Source organism: Artemia franciscana, chromosome 3, assembly GCF_032884065.1.
Source record: "Artemia franciscana chromosome 3, ASM3288406v1, whole genome shotgun sequence".
In the NCBI taxonomy this organism is placed as follows: Eukaryota; Metazoa; Arthropoda; class Branchiopoda; order Anostraca; family Artemiidae; genus Artemia; species Artemia franciscana.
In genome coordinates this window covers 13,133,244-13,150,537 of record NC_088865.1, presented here as the reverse complement: position 1 = coordinate 13,150,537, position 17,294 = coordinate 13,133,244, and the positions used below count along the sequence as shown (strand labels likewise).

The 17,294-nt window shown below is 36.0% G+C and overlaps 1 protein-coding gene across 1 annotated transcript; it reads right to left on the bottom strand.

Annotated features, from left to right (window-relative positions):
• Positions 1 to 9,544: 9,544 nt before the first annotated feature.
• Positions 9,545 to 14,833, bottom strand: LOC136025468 (uncharacterized). The gene is made up of 2 exons (XM_065701500.1): positions 14,734 to 14,833; positions 9,545 to 10,071 (listed from the first exon to the last, which is right to left on the bottom strand). The coding sequence occupies exons 1-2, from the start codon at positions 14,831 to 14,833 to the stop codon at positions 9,545 to 9,547; spliced, it is 627 nt and encodes a 208-aa protein (XP_065557572.1).
• Positions 14,834 to 17,294: the final 2,461 nt, after the last annotated feature.

Sequence of the window (17,294 nt, the reverse complement as noted above, 5' to 3'; positions counted from 1 at the left end):
TGAAAAAATGACGTATTTTTAACTTACGAAGGAGTGATCAGATCTTCATGAAACTTCATATTTAGAAGGACCTCGTAACCCAGATTTCTTATTTTAAATCCCAACCGGATCAAACATAATTAGGGGGGGGGGCAGTTGGTGGGACCGGAAATCGTAGAAAATACTTAAAGCGGTGAGATCAGGATGAAACTGGATGGGAAGAATAAGAAACCTGTTAAAGATACGTGACTGACATAACCGGAACGGATCTGCTCTCTGGTGGAGTTGGGGGGGGGGGGTAATTTTGAAAATTGAGGTATTTGTAACTTACGAAAGGGTGACCAGATCTTAATGAAATTTGATATTTAGAAGGATCTTGTGCTTTAAACCTCTAATTTTAAATTCCGACCAGATCCTGTGACATTGGGTGGAGTTGGAGGGGGAAACTGGAATTCTTTGAAAACTTGAAAATTGGGGTATTTTTATCTTACAAATAGGTGATCGGATCTTAATGAAATTTGATATTTAGAACAAATTCATGTCTCAGAGCTAATATTTCAAATCCTAACGAGATCTTTTGACATTGGGAGAGTTGGAGGGTGAAATCTTGGAAAACACTTGGAGTGGAGGAATCGGGATGAAGCTTGGTGGATATAATAAGCAAATGTCCTTGATACGTGATTGACAGAATCGTAATGGATTCGCTCTCTTTGGGGGAGTTGGGGGGAGGGGTTCAGTGATTTGGCGAGTTTGGTGCTTCTGGACGTGCTAGGACGATGAAAATTGGTAGGCGTGTCAGGGAGCTGCACAATTTGACTTGATAAAGTCGTTTTCCCAGATTTGACCATCTGGGGGGCTAAAGGGTGAGGAAAAATTAGAAAAAATTAGAGATTTATAACTTACGAGTGTGTGATCGGATCTTAATGAATTTTGATATTTAGAAGGACATCGTGACTCAGAGCTCTTGTTTTAAATCCTGACCGGCATTAAGCCTCTTATTTTCCTTTTTAAATCAATCTATTGATTCATAGAATTTTGATAGAGCTCTTAGCTCTTCTTGCCTCGTCACAAGTGCCATATGAGCTCTTAGCTCTTGTTTTTGTTAAATTACTTGTCTCCTTTGTAATATTATTTATGGTAAATAATTGCAATGATATTTATGGGCTTGGTGTATTGTGTTATATTCGATACAAAATTTCATCTCTTATTTTTATTTCTGAAATAATTATAATAAAATATAGTTTAAATTGAATTGTGAGTATGCCTTTGCTAGCTTAGTGCTTAATGTTCTGCTGACTAATTTTTGTGTGTTTATGTGTTTTGGTTTATAATAAGCTATACTTTAAGAATGTTTGATAGAATTTTAGCATGGCGATCAAATTAAAAAACAGTATATTTCAATAAAATTTAATTTAATCACGGAGAAAATTAATACAATGATGTGATTTTAAGATTAGAAAAAAAAAATTTTGAGTGATTCAGGCTATGCTCCTTTATTTTTAGATTAGATATTTAGAAATTAATGAATTTTTTTCTGTTTGACCATATGTTGGTCCAACAAATTTCTTGGGTAAATTTAGAATAAGAGGTAAACTCTTATTTTAATGTTTATGTTTTCTGTAAATCCTGCAATTTTCCGACATGTACACAACTGTAACTCTATTTGAAAGAAAATATATTTATATTGCTTAATTTGTTAGTTTGAAATCTATCCATTCATTGAGCCAGAATTATGATATTTCTTTGACGGTCTCGTGGAGAAGGATCTTAAATTGCTTAAAAACTAGGGAAAGCTCATATTTTGACCTATTTTTAATTGTAAAACAATGTAAATGTAAACGTAAATTCCGTAATTTAATTTTACTGTTGACAAAGCTGAATCTCAGCTATTGAATGATAGCAACAAAATCTTCTTATGTCGAAACATTAAACGCTAAGACGTTTTAACAATGATATACCAAGAAGCTGCAAAGGGAATATGAGCCAAAAGATAACATAGTTACGAAAAAAACAACTGCAGCCAATGGAGACCAGAGCTCGATGTTTCTGCTTAATACAAATGTGTATTAAGCTTTAATGTGTTTCGCGGGTCTTGGTGTTTACACCCCCCCCCCTTCCTCGTTAAATGACAATCACTAAGGTTACCCGTCTCACCCTCATGTAAATACCGTGTCAACCTGCATGACATTTTATGGCCTAATAATTCATACAATTTTGTAAGTTGGATTTTTTCTGTCGGAAGTTCCTGGTTAGATGACAGAAAAAGCTGAAAATAGTCAGGGATTTCCAAATATTGTTGAAATATTCTTTGAAGTCTTTTCATAAATTTTTCAAAGACGAGTCCAATATAAGAGAGAAAGCGGGATATTCTGTAATATCAAAAGAAACAGATATCAGTAGTTCTTTTGGAAAGAGGTTGGCAAACGTACCAATAAAAGGAAATGTTCATAAATCGGTTAAGTCATTTTAACCATGACGAATTAAGAAAATGTCAAGAAAAAGGTAAAAGTAGGAATAACAATAGAGTCCAAGCCATTATGAAATAGATGTTAATGAAAAAACTGATAAATTAGCAAAAGAGGCTACTCTTCTAAGCTCAAGATGTTCAGAGTGTTCAAATTTTGTATCCAAGGTATCGAATAATTAACTGGTTATTAAGGAAATCAGAAATAACTTTGAAACCTGGACAATCTTGCAGTCAATATAAAGAATATTTTAAAAGAAAAAACACCAGGTAAAAAGTATAATGTACTTTCCGTATATTCTTATATTATACGAATAACACACACGGCAGTAAACATAATTTTTCGATTGGGAACCCAACTGGCATCCACAAAAGCATACTTCAACTTGAAAAAATTGCATTTAGGTGATACCAATGTGTGTGATTGTGCAAGTAGAACACAGTCTATTCGTCACCTACTGGAAGAGTTCCCGAATACAGGAAACCAAAAGATGTCATTGAAACAAATATGTGACCCGTCGAGCTTCAATTATGGTAAAGTGTCTGTATTATTCCCCTCACAGTGCAAGCGACTATGGTATTTTCATAAACAATACAGCAAATGTCTATCTTCCTCAAACCTTGAAATGATTTTGTTCTCGTTGTTAAGATTCTCAAGAAGAAGAAGAAAGCAATTGTATGGTAATTTTTTAGAGAATCTTGAGGGGAGTGTTGAACTAAATCAAAACACGTTATGTGTATACGGATGGTCAAAAAGGGCATAACTCGTGAATGACTGGGTATATTCATATGGAACGTACAGGAAATGATAAGACAGATGATCAAAAAGAGGATATTTGTATGCTACTGCTACCAAACTACTCCGTTTAAATACTGAGGGAAAAATTAAACTAAATCAAAAGATCCTGTGTGAATGTACATTGTCCAAAGACTTTATTTGGAATCAAGCTTGAACTTTCAGAGAATGCTAAAAGGGGAAAATGATCATACTAAAAGGCAATATATGCACGCTAATTCTAATACCTTTATCACTGCTACATTTACTACAACTACGTCAACTACTTATTCTATTGCAACTACTTATAAAGGCAAGACGCTAATACTACTGCTACTACTAGTACTAACGCTACTACTTTTATTGCTACTGCTAGTAATACAAATACTAGCACTGTGGCTGCTGTAATGTAAAGCAGCTTTTTTTTATTGCAATAATGACACATATAAAATACTATACCTTATTAATATTTTTAAATGAAAATGTCCTAAGTCCAACATCCTCTTGTTTAAGAGAAGTATGTTTTTCTTGTGGTTTTAGACAAATATTAATGTAGTATTGACTATAGCTTCTTGATCTCATGTAACACACAGAAGTGTCATAGCCTCCAGTTAAAGCAGAAGGTTTCAATAGAATATTTCCCACATCGACTCCTTGAATAAAAGGACTTGTTTCGAAGTATCTTCTATATTTACCTATAAGCACATAACCCCCTTCCCAGTTTCCTACCACGCCTGCACAAAAAGCACACTGAACCTGGATATTGTGGCCAACAAAAAAAGAATCTAGCTTTTGTAAGTTCTCTAGTATCGATAAAATCCTTTGACAACCTTCCGTTAAACGTCCTTAGTCTCATATTCTCTCGTTTAAGACCAGTCCATTTTTTGTGACAGTAAAGGTCGTGATATATATCTTAGTGATTGCAGACGAAAATCAATATAGTTTTCACTATAGCTTCTTGATACCATGTATCAATCACAAATGTTATAGCTAGTACACTAGTTTTGAGCCTGGTAGTAGTGTCTGTGTCTGACTGGATTTCGATAAATTTCCACTTAATATGTTTCTAACTTTTAAAAAGAATCCGGTTCATCTTTCTCTCAGGCTATGGAAAAACCTTATTGACCTATTTCAAACTCTAGTACACCACTTGTGAGCGTGGTAGTAATGTCTATCTAAAAATCCTGTTCTTGCGTCTCTGACTTTTAAAGCATACTAGCATACCCTAAGAATATTAGAAACATAACAAAATAATTCAATGAAATGTTTATTGAAATAATAGCACTTACAATACAACATGTTATTAATATCATGTCGTAAAAAATTTAATATCGTAAAAAATTTGAATGTTTTGAATCCACTCCAAAAATAATTCGTCATTTTTTATCCAGACATAAACTTTTTTCAATTCGGGGCCATACACGGCTTTTAACCTGGTTACACCTACGAGTTTATCAAACTTTTCGCTTATTGCTATTATTCTGTTCAATGAAGGTATCTATTGGTAAGCTACGAATGATACTCTTAACGTTCACTGATACTTGGCTTTTCTTTAAATTGTCTCTAAATTCCTTGGCAATATTATGGGCAAATGTCATTTTTATTTTATTTGCAATTTCATTGTCTATTACAACATTGTTTTTACACAGGTACAACTTTTCGGTTGAATACCAGAAAGGGGGAATAGGATCTATCAACAGGTAACGTGTTACCAGAACCATAAACCAGAGGTCCCCCTTTGTCATCAACTATTAGTGAAAGACTTGCATACTCTTTGAGCGCTATCATCTCTGAAAATGTTTTATGCTCCAAAGGAATATAATCTCTCACTGTCACTACAACTTATACATACTTTACCAAAAGTTGCCACTAGTACTTGTTTCATAGTTCAAACATTTGTCCTTGTCAAGATTTAAATCTGCAACAACTTTATTATTAACACATAACTTTCTTGAAATATTTCATCTTAAATTTTTTTTAAATAAGATGTAAATGTTTGTCCTTCCTATGTACAAACAATCCTTTTCGAAAAAATAAAATATGAGGATATTGGTAGAAAAGTGTTCTTCTTCTCTTTAGCTTCCGTTTATTCTAATACCAGAAAGACGGCGATATGGGGCTATCAATTGCTGAAGTGTTACAACAAGCACTATCAAGAAGCCCTCGTCGTCAACTATTATTTTTATGCTTGCATTCTTTTCGAGTGGTGTTCACTTCTTTAGAAATTCTTTAGAGATTTGATGGTTTTCAAAAACACTGTTAGTGTTAGAGTTAGTGTTACTTTTGAAAAAATTCCCAATCACCTGCCTCTGAATCTTGATAAATTTTCACTCACCAGGACTCTAAATGTTGATAGATTCCCTCTTCATATGTCTCTAACTCTAAAAAAGAATCTGATTCATCTCGTTCAGACTTTGGTAAAAAAAAAAATATTACTCGCCTATTTTATACTCTAGTACACCACCTGTAAACTGGTAGAAGCACCTGTAAATCTTGATAAATTTCCCGCTTCATTTCTCTAACTATAAGAAAAAATGATTCTTCTCTCTTTGACTTCAAAAAAATCTGTCCCCAAAAATTCTGTCCCAAAGGAAAAAAAATTCACTGCAAATATTGTTTTTCTAATAGAAAAATCACGACTGACATATTTATATCATCTTCATTTTGTATTCATTAAGTAAAAAATGTCAAGAATAAAAAATAATTAAGATTTGTCTCAAGGGCTAAACTTGCTAACTACCCGAATGCAGTTTGTATGTGCTTTTTAGTTTTCATATTGCTCCTTGCCTTCCCCTGAAGGTCCTAGTTAAAAAAAAAATCACGAATTGAATTCAAAAGTTCAAGAATGGCTAGTAGGGAGGGTTATTTTTTAAACTGAAGATGATAAATGGTACACAACCAACTACAACATAGTATCAATATAGATTTGATGGGTGTAGTTGGACGCAACAACAGGATACTGCTCATTTCATTTAGTTGTTAATTTGTAAGGTTTTTTTGCCAAGCACAGAAATGGCTCATAAAATGTGGGTTAGAAAGGATTTACAGATTTGATGGTTTTTAAAAACACTGTTAGGTAGGGATGGGGGACTGGGAGAGTTGAAAACAGCTCCTACTTACGGCCATTCAATACCCATTTGATGAGGTCTCGATCTATATCACTGGTTTTGTTCTTCCTCTTCGTGGACGGTCTTATACACATATTCCGGGAAGGAATCTGTTTAGGAGCCTTCGTACTAAAAATATGATTTCGTCCTCGGGGCCATGTAATTTATATGGATAATAATAATAGTATTATAATAATAATAGTTAATTCCAGAAAAAGCCCATGGGCCATAGGAATTTTACATAAAAAATAACGAATTAAACTAAAATAAAGTAATACTTTAAAAAAGAAACATTCACGATGTACAGCTGCAATCCTGACAAACCTTGTTATCCTTTCAATATCCTTTCAAATTTGTCTCTTTCATTCTTTATACCATCCATACCTTATTCAATTTTTTTTACCATACATCTCACGCCTCCATTCATTCAATTCGACACATTTACACAAAAAAATGTATCAAACTTTCATCCTGAGATCCAAACATACAAGTAATAGATTCTACTTTCTCCCCTTTTCTCCCTTGATACTTTCTTTTCTCTTCAATCAAAAATTCATTTCCCCTCCAATCCAAATATGCCTTCAAATCCTCTGTACTCAACCCAACCTTCCAAAATAGCCCCTCCCCTCCCAACTACCCTTTATCTGTCTAAAATTTTAACGACCCTAAACGATCCAGACTTGCCCACCATATCTGGATTTCTTCGTTCTTCAACCTCTCTTGTGCCTCCCCTATTGATATTTCATCCGTACCCGTAATCCCCTTTCCTTCATTCTACCATTCCCCTAATCCACACTGATCTAAGATATACTGAATCTCCGCTGGCCACCCTACTTTACTTTTATGTCTCAACGCCTCTATGTTGGCTGCCTTTGCTACTGTAAATCTCTGCATACCAGGTATCCTAACCCAATATCTCACCATAGTCACTAGCCTCATAGATCGCAGCGATGCTAAGCCTAAATCCCCCTGGATTACCAAATTATTTAAAGAATCCCCTAGTCCCAACATCCTCTTATAATATCTCCTCATAACCACCTCAAGTTTCGGACCTTTCCGATTGCCCGAAACCTCTGCTCCATAATGTATCACCGGCACTATCTTGCGTGTCCAAATCCTCTTATGTGTTCTAATATCTCTAACCCATCTAAGACTACTCCTCGTTATTTCACCACTAATAAACCTCCCCCTTGCATTCGCTAGATCCACGTTCAAACTGAATTTCCCATTACTAGTTAAATTAACCGCATGATAAACAAATTCATTTTTCACTGATATAGTTTCACCTTTAAAGGAATAATTCACATCTTCACTTTCCATGGCTTTACGACCAAAAACCATCACCACTGTCGTCGATGTGTTCACGATTAACTTCTTCTCTTCCAAATAAGCCTCCATAATCTCCAATAATTTTTGCAGTTTCTACTTTGATTCAGCCAGTAATACGATTTCGTCAGCAAATAGTAGTAAGCACAGTTTAAGCCAATCTATCGATATTATTGGTGCATTGCTCTTAACGAAAAATTCATGGGCATCATTTAAACAAAGGTTAAACAATTTCGGTGAAAGCACACATCCCTGTTAGTGCCAATACAGATAACACTGGAATTGAGCATTTTCCCGCCACTCTCACTCCTAACTTCACGAACTTCTACATTTCACAGAGCAACAATACAAAATAACAGGACAGTCCTAAAGATAAGAGGTCTAACACCAACAGGTGCCTATCAACATTATCATATGCTCCATTTAGGTCTAAAAATGCTGCAAATAACCTTCCCCCTTTTTAGCATGGGGGAAAAAAATTCAAGATTACATTTTAGACTCTGGATTTATTTATGGTTATTGCATTCACAAAACTCAACTACGCTGTGCTACTGAAGATTTACAACATACCTACCCAAAGGTGTTTTAAAACTATTTCTTCTTAAAAAAGTGTATGCATTAGAAAAACCTCTAAGGTTTTGGCTTATTACTTATAAGGATTTTGCTTGCAACTTGAAAAAATTTCAAGCTTGAAATCCTTTCGCCCCTTAAGGAAACGGCTTAAGTTTTTGGCCATTGTGACCAAATCCGCGTTTGCCGAAGAAGAAGAATAAAAAAGTCCATAGCAATCAAAAATACATACATACAATACATAATATAATGTATTAATGTCTAGTACGAAACAATTTTCTTTTGTTGTTGATTAAAAAATGATAACTATTATTTTCCTCTGTCCTATGTCCAAATATTAAGACTAAGGTAAAGTACCTTACCTTAAGTACCTTAATCCATCTGAGAGCTTTAAGGTGTTCCAGACCTGTAGTGCTCTTTAGTTGATGACTGCCAGTCGAACCTCCACTTCTTCTTCTCCCACTCTTTGTCAAGTTGGTTTTTGAAGGGCTGGATAGAGGCAGCACTGACAGTTGAATCTTTCAGTTTATTCCAATGATTTATGACTTCTCGAAAAGAATGTTTGGCGAGTTTTAGATCGGGAGCTTGACTTTGGTAGCTTCTTAGAGTGTCCTCTTGTGTTGTGCTAGCTGGTACTGAGATTGCCGCCAAAGAGTGCTGACTTTTCACTCTTTAGCTTGTAAGTAAGCATCATTTCGTTGCGCAAGCGTCGGTAAACCAGAGTGGGTAGTTTGAGGTACTTGAAGCAGTCCTAATATGAGGTTGATGCTAGATTTTTATGCATTTTGTTTCTCGTCTCTGTACGTTTTCGATGAGCCTCACATCTTGTTGATAAGAAGAACCAGCAAGACACATGCCAAAACCGAGATTAGGTCTGACGAGAGCTTTGTATAATTTTATAAATATAGATGCCTGTCTGCTGTTGATGGTTCGTTTTAGCAGTCCAAGACTAGAGCTTGCACGGGAAACAACATGCTAGACGTGGCTGTGAAATTTAAGTTTATCATCAATAATGACACCTAGATCCCTTTCTTCTGCTCTGTTCTTTAGTTACTCTCTTACTTTGGTGGTGGGGTTGTAGATCGTGTAGTTTGCTATTGGGTTATTGGGTCCAAGGTGTAATACATAGCACTTTCCTGCATTAAATTGGAGAAGCCAATCATGGGTCCAAACTTTTAGCTCATCTATGTCGCGCTGGATACTCTGAGGGCATGCAATACCAAAGAGTTTGGTACCATCAACGAACAGGTGCATGCCATTGTCAATATGGTTCAATATGACATTCATGAAAATCAGAAAGAGAGTTGGACCCAGTACAGTTCCCTATGGTACTCCGCTCATTACTTCAGCCTCTTCAGAGTATATTGGTTTGCCATCTGTAGCAAATAAGCGAACTTTCTGCTTGCATTTTATCAGGAAATTCATCATCCAGTCCACAACAGCCTGATTGTTGCCAATAGCGGATATTTTGGAGTGCAGTCGACTGTAAGGAACCCTGTCAAAGGCCTTAGCAAAGTCCAGCAGGAGCAGGTCAACCGGATGTCTGTGGTCAATTAGGTCTGTGATTTCCTCGTATGATTCCAAGAAGTTTGTTTCAATTGATTTCCCTGACTGGAAGCCATGCTGCTTGGGGGACAAGATCTTGTTGGTTGTCAAGTGCTTAAGGATTGAACCATAGACTATGCGCTCAAGTAATTTGACGACGACTGAGGTCAGGCTAATTGGCTGATAGTTTTCAAGCTTGGAACGATAACCTTTCTTGAAAACCGGTGTAATGTTGGCTATTTTCCAGTCTGCTGGCAGCTCTCTAGAGGTAAGTGATGTCTGGAAAATTCTCCTAAGTGGTTCTCCTATGATAGTTGCAGTTTATTTTAATAGCCTGGGATGATGGTTATCTGGTCCTGGGGATTAGTTAGTATCTTATTTTTGTAAGCGCCTGAGAATCTCTGTATACGATAGAGAGATACTTTCCATTGGGAATTTTACAATGTATTCAGGTGAAGAGGGTAAAGGACCACCGGGTTCAGTGGTGAAAACATAAACGAATTGCTGATTTAGTGAGTTTGCAAGCTTTTTGATGTCGGTTATTTCTTCACCTTCCTCAGTTACTGGTTTCCTGATGCCTCGTTTATTATGGTCTTGGCTAGAGTCATATCGCCAAAATTCCTTTGGATTCGTCTTAGCTTCGTCTGCAAGCTTAGATTCGAAGCTCGTGTATAAATCACATGTTAAATTTTTAAGTCTGTTCCTGCTCTTTGAAAATTTTTCTTTGTTTCCGGGGATGGATGCTTTTTGTACTTCTTCAATTGTCTGTTTTTTCGGTTAATTTCCTTCTTAATATCTTTTGTCATCGTCGGTAGTGTTCGCGGTTTTGGGATGAGCTTGCTCGAAGTGTACTGTTCAGCTTTGTTTAGCAGTAATTCCTTGAAGCATTGCCATTGTTGTTCTAAAGAGCCGATTAGGACATCACCCCAGGAGATTTTGCTGAGATCCATCCTAGTCTTCTAATAGTCTAGGAAGGTCCTTTTGATGTAGCTGTTAGTTACTTTGAGGAATGTTGTTTTTATTTCTACGGCAACATGGTCGCTTATCCCGATTGGGGGCATGTACTTAGTATAAAGAAGAGATTCTGATCTTATTAGAAATATTAGGTCTACTAAGAAATACTAGGTCTAGGAGGCTTGGAAGCTGCCCGCTCATGAAACGGGTTGTTTGGTCGAAAATTTGGTGGAGGCAAGTACCATGGATCATATCTATAATGGAATTCACAGTATCAGAGGTGACATAGGGGAATTGGTCTTTCCAGGTGATGGTCGGCAGGGTGAAGTCGCCCGCAATTAACAGGTCACCCTTATGGGTGTCTGAAATCTTCCCAAAGAGCTCAGCTAGCTTTGCATCTGTTTGCTCGGGTAAAGGTGAAGATGTGCTTCTGTACACACAGCTAATTCTAACAGTGGGATGGTTTTTACTCTGTGGAACCGAAATATCAAAGAATATTGTTTCAGCGTAAGGGCATCCAGTGCGATGCGCAATAGTGAAAAACTTTCTCACTATCTACACTATATACAGGGCTAGTAGATGCAGCAACTAACACTCCACTCATGGTCTGGTGAGAGTATCCCCCACCCCGGCGCACAGAGTTTTTGAGACGATCTTTCCGCGGTTGATAGCTAAGTTCGGCTCTCCAAGTTCAGTTCGGCGTCTGAGTTCAGCGATTAAGACTTTTCTTTTCTCTCGGTCTTCCCGTGATGTATCTGCCCTAAACTGAATTTCCTGACGAAGCTCGTAAGATCTTTGTAGAATGCATTTTTCAAGTTTAGATTTTGGTCAGAGAAGAGAATGGGAGGGGGTCTGCTGTGGGTCGATTCTTGATAGCTTGCTCCTGCTTGTCTGATGGGTTGCTGAGTGGCCCCAACCTCTTTTGACAGGCGGCGATTTTCTTATAATGCGTCTTACATTAGTAATGTTTGCGTTCGGAATTTTGTGTTGCTCTTTAAGATATTTCTCAATGAACGCCTTGTCTCTGTTTATTCCTAGCTGCAGGGGTACGCCATAAGCAACTAGGTTAAGTTTCCAGCTATCTCTGTCTATTTCCTGTCTAAACAGTCTGCGAACTTCGTCTTCGAGGTGGGATAAAATGGCCTATTTGATCTTGGATGTTTCCTGCAGCATTGCTGCTTCGACATGCTGTTTAAATTCTAGGATAGTAAATATTTCCGCCATGTTTTTCTCAAGGTCATCGACGCGCTCTTTGACTACATCTATGCTTTCGGTGATATCACGTTTAAGCTTCTCTACCACTCCTTTAACTATGTCCGCGATGACGAAGCACTTGGGACTTTGGATGTTATAAGGCTCGAGATTTCAGCTAATGAAAGGGGGTCTGCTGATGTACCAAAGTGCTTGGAAACCGGACAGTACCACTGTATATCTCCAATGGTTGACATCTTTGTAAAAAGTTCACACTCCGGGATAGAAATGTTTAGTCATTCTATACACATCTATTTTTCACATCCATTGCATCATACGGCTTTAGATTCTGACTCAAGACGTTGTTTGCAGCCTGCACAGATATCTAGAGACTTTTTTGGACAGGCTAATTTCTGTTTGCGGTCTCATTTAGGATCCATTTTTTTCGCGCAACTTTTTGGATTCATGCTCTTGTCACTCTTTTTCTTTATTTCTTTTCTGTGGCTGGTACAAAAAGATCGCAGCGCAAATGAAAACGCAGGTTGAATGAAAACGCAGCGCAAAATAAAAACTAATCGCCGTCTTTAAATATTTACTGGATTGGACCTGTGGGAAGTACAGATACCTGAATCACCTATCCCCAGCAATTTAAGGACAAGTATCCAGCCGGTACCAATACGGCCCTTCGTGTTCGTTATCGCTCTATTCTGAACAGGTTTGTCCAAATGGTGAAGATGAGCTCAGATGCTTTCATATTATATATGTAGCTCCCAATCACTTTGCTACTACTGCAAATTAAAGTACTTGACATGCTTTTGCTCTGTCTGATGGAGCAAAAGCACATATTATACACTTTGCTACTACTGCAAATTAAAGTACTGGACATGCTTTTGCTCTGTCTGATGGAGGAGCAATTTTTCTCTTACAGATAATGCATGCACAATTGTCAAGATTTTGTATAGCTTAGGTCAGACACTGGGTATATCTAGCATTTACCATAGTCTTTGGTATGCCTATGCCTAACAATAAGTAAGGCCCAAGACGTTCTTATGATATCAATCAAGATCGAAGGTCATCACTAGATTCAAGGATCAAATTTTCTCTGGCCCTTGAAATCTAGTGGTCATGCAAATTGGGTGATCATTAGATTTGTAACATAGTGCATATCCACTTATGCGCTAAATATACCTCTAGAGAAAATAAAATGTAAATGTCTCCATAACCATCTAGACCATATCTAGTAGGCTAATAGAACTGAGATTGTCCATTGCCAAGCTGCTGCTAAGAATCAGAAACACAAAGAATTTAGAATAGAAAGCTGTTATTTTTATAGGCATTGATTATTTAGACCAATAAGATCTGTCATATATTTCACCACCTTTTAGCTATATTCTTATGTTTTGCATTTGCTTTGCTAAAAAGTTGTCTTAAAAAGTGCCAAGTTTAGAGAGTTATGTTAATATTTTTCTTGCTTATCAGAACAATTGTCTACAATTCTTTCCGTTAAAAGCATTTCAGAGAGTTTATAAGTGCACTATGGGCATATTGCAGTCTCAAATGAGCTTGTGGAAAACAAATAGGAAATATAATTTTTCTTATTTTGCATTATTTCAAGACTAGAATGTCACAAAACTAAGCTTTCATATTGCTTATTGTATCTTAAGTTAATACAATTCCTGATGGAGTTTTGATGATACCTGTCTTAAATTTAATTTGTCTAAATAAAATGCATACTGTTTATGGGCAGCAACTATGACTTGAGTTTTTTTCAATATTATCTTTTTTCAAACAATTGTTGTTCTGTGGTCACATTTGTGTTCTTTCCTAAGTGGCTGGCTCTCTAGCTTGAGAATCCTTGTCCAAAGGGCACAGGTTTAATTCCTGGCATTACCAGTTTATTTGGTTTTGGACAGGGATCAGTGATGTGACTCTGTCAGCTTGGCTAGAATTAGCCCAACTTTAAAAGGTTACCTAAAGAAATGTGGAGCAGTAAGCAGGAAGGGCATGCAAAAGCATAGGATGGCTGGCCCCTAGCTTCCTATTGTACTTCCTGGCAAAAGGAACACCTGGTCCTTTACTGGCCTACTGACTTGGCCATATATGCTTTCTTTTAAACTTATTAAACATAAGTACAAATCAATTTAAAGATTAAAAAACAATCATTTAGAATTCAAACAAGACAAATAAATAAATAAAAGTATCCCTTTATAACAATTTAATGAATTGTCACAAATGTAGGTCACTCTTAAGATTGAAATGAACAAAGCTTCAATTATGAATCTGTTTTTTTTAAACAGACTGAAGGGGCAAACCTTCAAGCTTTGACAAATTCATTGACAAATTGGGCTCTTTTCAATGGGAACTTTCTTTGGATTTTTTTTTTTACCAACAAAAAACAGTGGGGAAAGCACCAGGTATAAGTGACTTAAGAGACTTGACAACATTTAGAAAAAGCTACATGCAACCTGATCTAAATGAGGATGCTATTGTAGAGTATCAAAGAGAAGTCTATACAGGTATATCCCAAATACAGTAAAGGCATATTACAAAGAACAAGAACAGGTTCATAGAATACCATTGAAGTGGTAAAGAAAAAAGAAAATTGCAAAAATTGAGATTATAAGATTATTAAGAAACTATAAAAATTGCAAGTACAGTACTAGCCTCCTTCCAACGGGACAAATAAGGGGATTCACACCCCAAAGCTCTGACTATTTTCAATCACATCTTTAAGAGCCAAAAAAAGAAAAAATTAAATACATTTTTTCACATATGTCAAATATGACAGTTGACTCAGGAGTTCAGGGTCAGGGATTCAATACTCTGTGGTGCCACAAATGGAAGGACCTTTGCTGTCATAAGCATTGTTAATCCTAGCACACACCCACACTGAAATATAACATTCTGTAAAATCATAAACATCTTAAACAGCAAAAATAAAATACTTTTTTATTGTTCATAAATATTATTTGAAAAAGGACACTACAAGGCAATATCAGGTTCATCAGCATGCTAAATTTGATATGTCAATGATAAGATTTGTTAAATCTTTTCTGGGATCAAATGTGTTAGCTATAGATAACACAGACATTGCAATATCTATTTGTCCATCCATCTGTTTGACTGAGATTCTGAGACTATGACCCTAAGTCAAAAAGACTAAGGCTTTTAAAGTTTTTTTCATTGACCTTAGGTCAAATAGGGAAAGAGGAGGGGGTTCTATAAACAAAAAGTAGAATTTTTTGTTGATTTGCTGAAGTTAGTGAAAGGAGTATCAAATTTAAATGACAGATGGAATAAATGTACATAGCAAAATATCACCAAATTGGATCCTACTAGAATTTATCAGATTTGTTTAGTATAATTTCAAGCATAGGTAAGGTTATGTCTCTGACATTTGACCAAGTTTTAAAAAAAATCCTTTTGACCAAAAAGCTTAAAAATAAATTTGTGTCTGATACACAATATAGTTAAAGATATGTAGTTAAAGGAAAAGCTATCATATTTTTGATCCCTGGGAAATTAGTTTAGAGCCCTATTCTGATTAGAAGAGGTAGCTCACATCAGGTTACTCAAACATAATTCTAAAGGAGCTAGACCATGGTTAAAATGCTAATAATGCACTGATACTTAGTGAGTTATACTGCTATTTCAGCTTATTTGCATTGTGATGTTAACAATGGGTTTGCAGCTTTAATATGATGATTGCTTGAAGACAGGATTATCACCCTATTTAGGGCAGATCAATTTTACTTGAAAGAAAATCACTTGGTAAAATTCTAGTTGATTGACTTCTTGCTATCTCAAAAAGGGGTTATGTTAGGAAAATGAAACTTCCAGGGATGCAGCTACAGGCTAAAGTATGTCCTGGGAAGGTACTTTGAAGTGCCTACCTCTACTCCTTCTCTCTCTAAAGGGCCCTGACCTTTGATGACCTTCAAAATATGTGTTATAAAAGTGAAATACTGCAAAATAGATCTTCTGCTTGAATGAAGTACGACAAAATTGTTTTCAGCTTCACAACTTTGCTCAATCCAAATTTATAAGGTTTTAAAGATATGCCAATATATTTCCTAAATTTTGAAAAAAAATAAACATTGATATGGCTCAGAATTCTACTCATAACAGGAATTGCATTTTCAGAACTAAAGGCAGAGAAAAAGCAACTGGTAACTAAAAATTAAGATAAAATGTTATTTTGTCAAAATTTCAATTTTAATAAATCTGTTAAAACTGTCAAACCTGTCATGTAGGAAAATTTCAAGGCTCTCTAGAGGGAGGAGTGGAGGTGGGTACTCTAGAATTCCTTCCCAGGATATACTTTAGCCTGTAGACCCACCCCTGAAAGTTTCATTTTCCTAACCTTACCCCTCTGTGAGATAACAAGAAGTCACTCAACTAGAATATTAACAATCACTTTATTAAACAACTATCAACAACTGCTGATAAGCTATCACTCTGCTTAGAGATAACCTTTAGCAGGGCATGAGAAATTTTATGTTTTCTCTTTGTTTAAAAGAGCTTAATTTTTTTGCTTCAAGAATAACAAAACAAGAAGTCAATGATCATTGTATTTAGCAGTTATCATAAAATTAAAGCTCTATGATCAATGAGCAAGGTGAAGATCTACATCCTTAATGATAATAATCTAAAAGCTGCTGATCACAAATGATTATTTTTTTAACGGAGATATTCTTAGCCACTTACATTGGAAGTTTTTTTATCACACATTTCTGGAATTTGAAATCTCTGGAACCAGATCTTTCTTCCTTATGCTCTGGTCTTCCTTATGCTTTGGATATGGATCGCCACTATCTTTCTTTAGTTTCTTCTAAACCTCAAAAACCTCAGATAAATGCTGCAATTTCGTAGAATCTTTCGTAGGGTTTTTTTGATGTCATAACCCTACGATAATTACAGATGAAATTCTAGTCCGGACTGAGAATTCTTCAAGGGTGCGTTTGTTTACTTGTTCGATGGGATTTTTACTAATCGAGGTTTAACCCCTAAAAGATAGCAACAAATACTTTGTCTGGCCACGTGTCACTTAAAACGGCAAGATTAATTGCGAGAATAACAGCATTGGTCACTTGTAATTATTGCTTTAATGCTATGTGAAGTTCTGACAAGGAAGAGGCTGGGATTTCGGGTCGGTCTCTAATTTTACAGGCAAACACACCTTCAGCAATTATTTCAGAGCTGGGTAGCCTAATACAATTTGTGTGGCAAGAAGTTTAATTGTAAGATTTCAAATTGTGGTTGTCATTTGCCTTTTGAAGTCATTCCATTCAAGATGCTTTGGATATTTTTTATTGTGATAAATTGTCTTAATGCTCTGAAAAGGGAAAACTATTTCAATTGCATAGGATAGGAAAATTTTGGT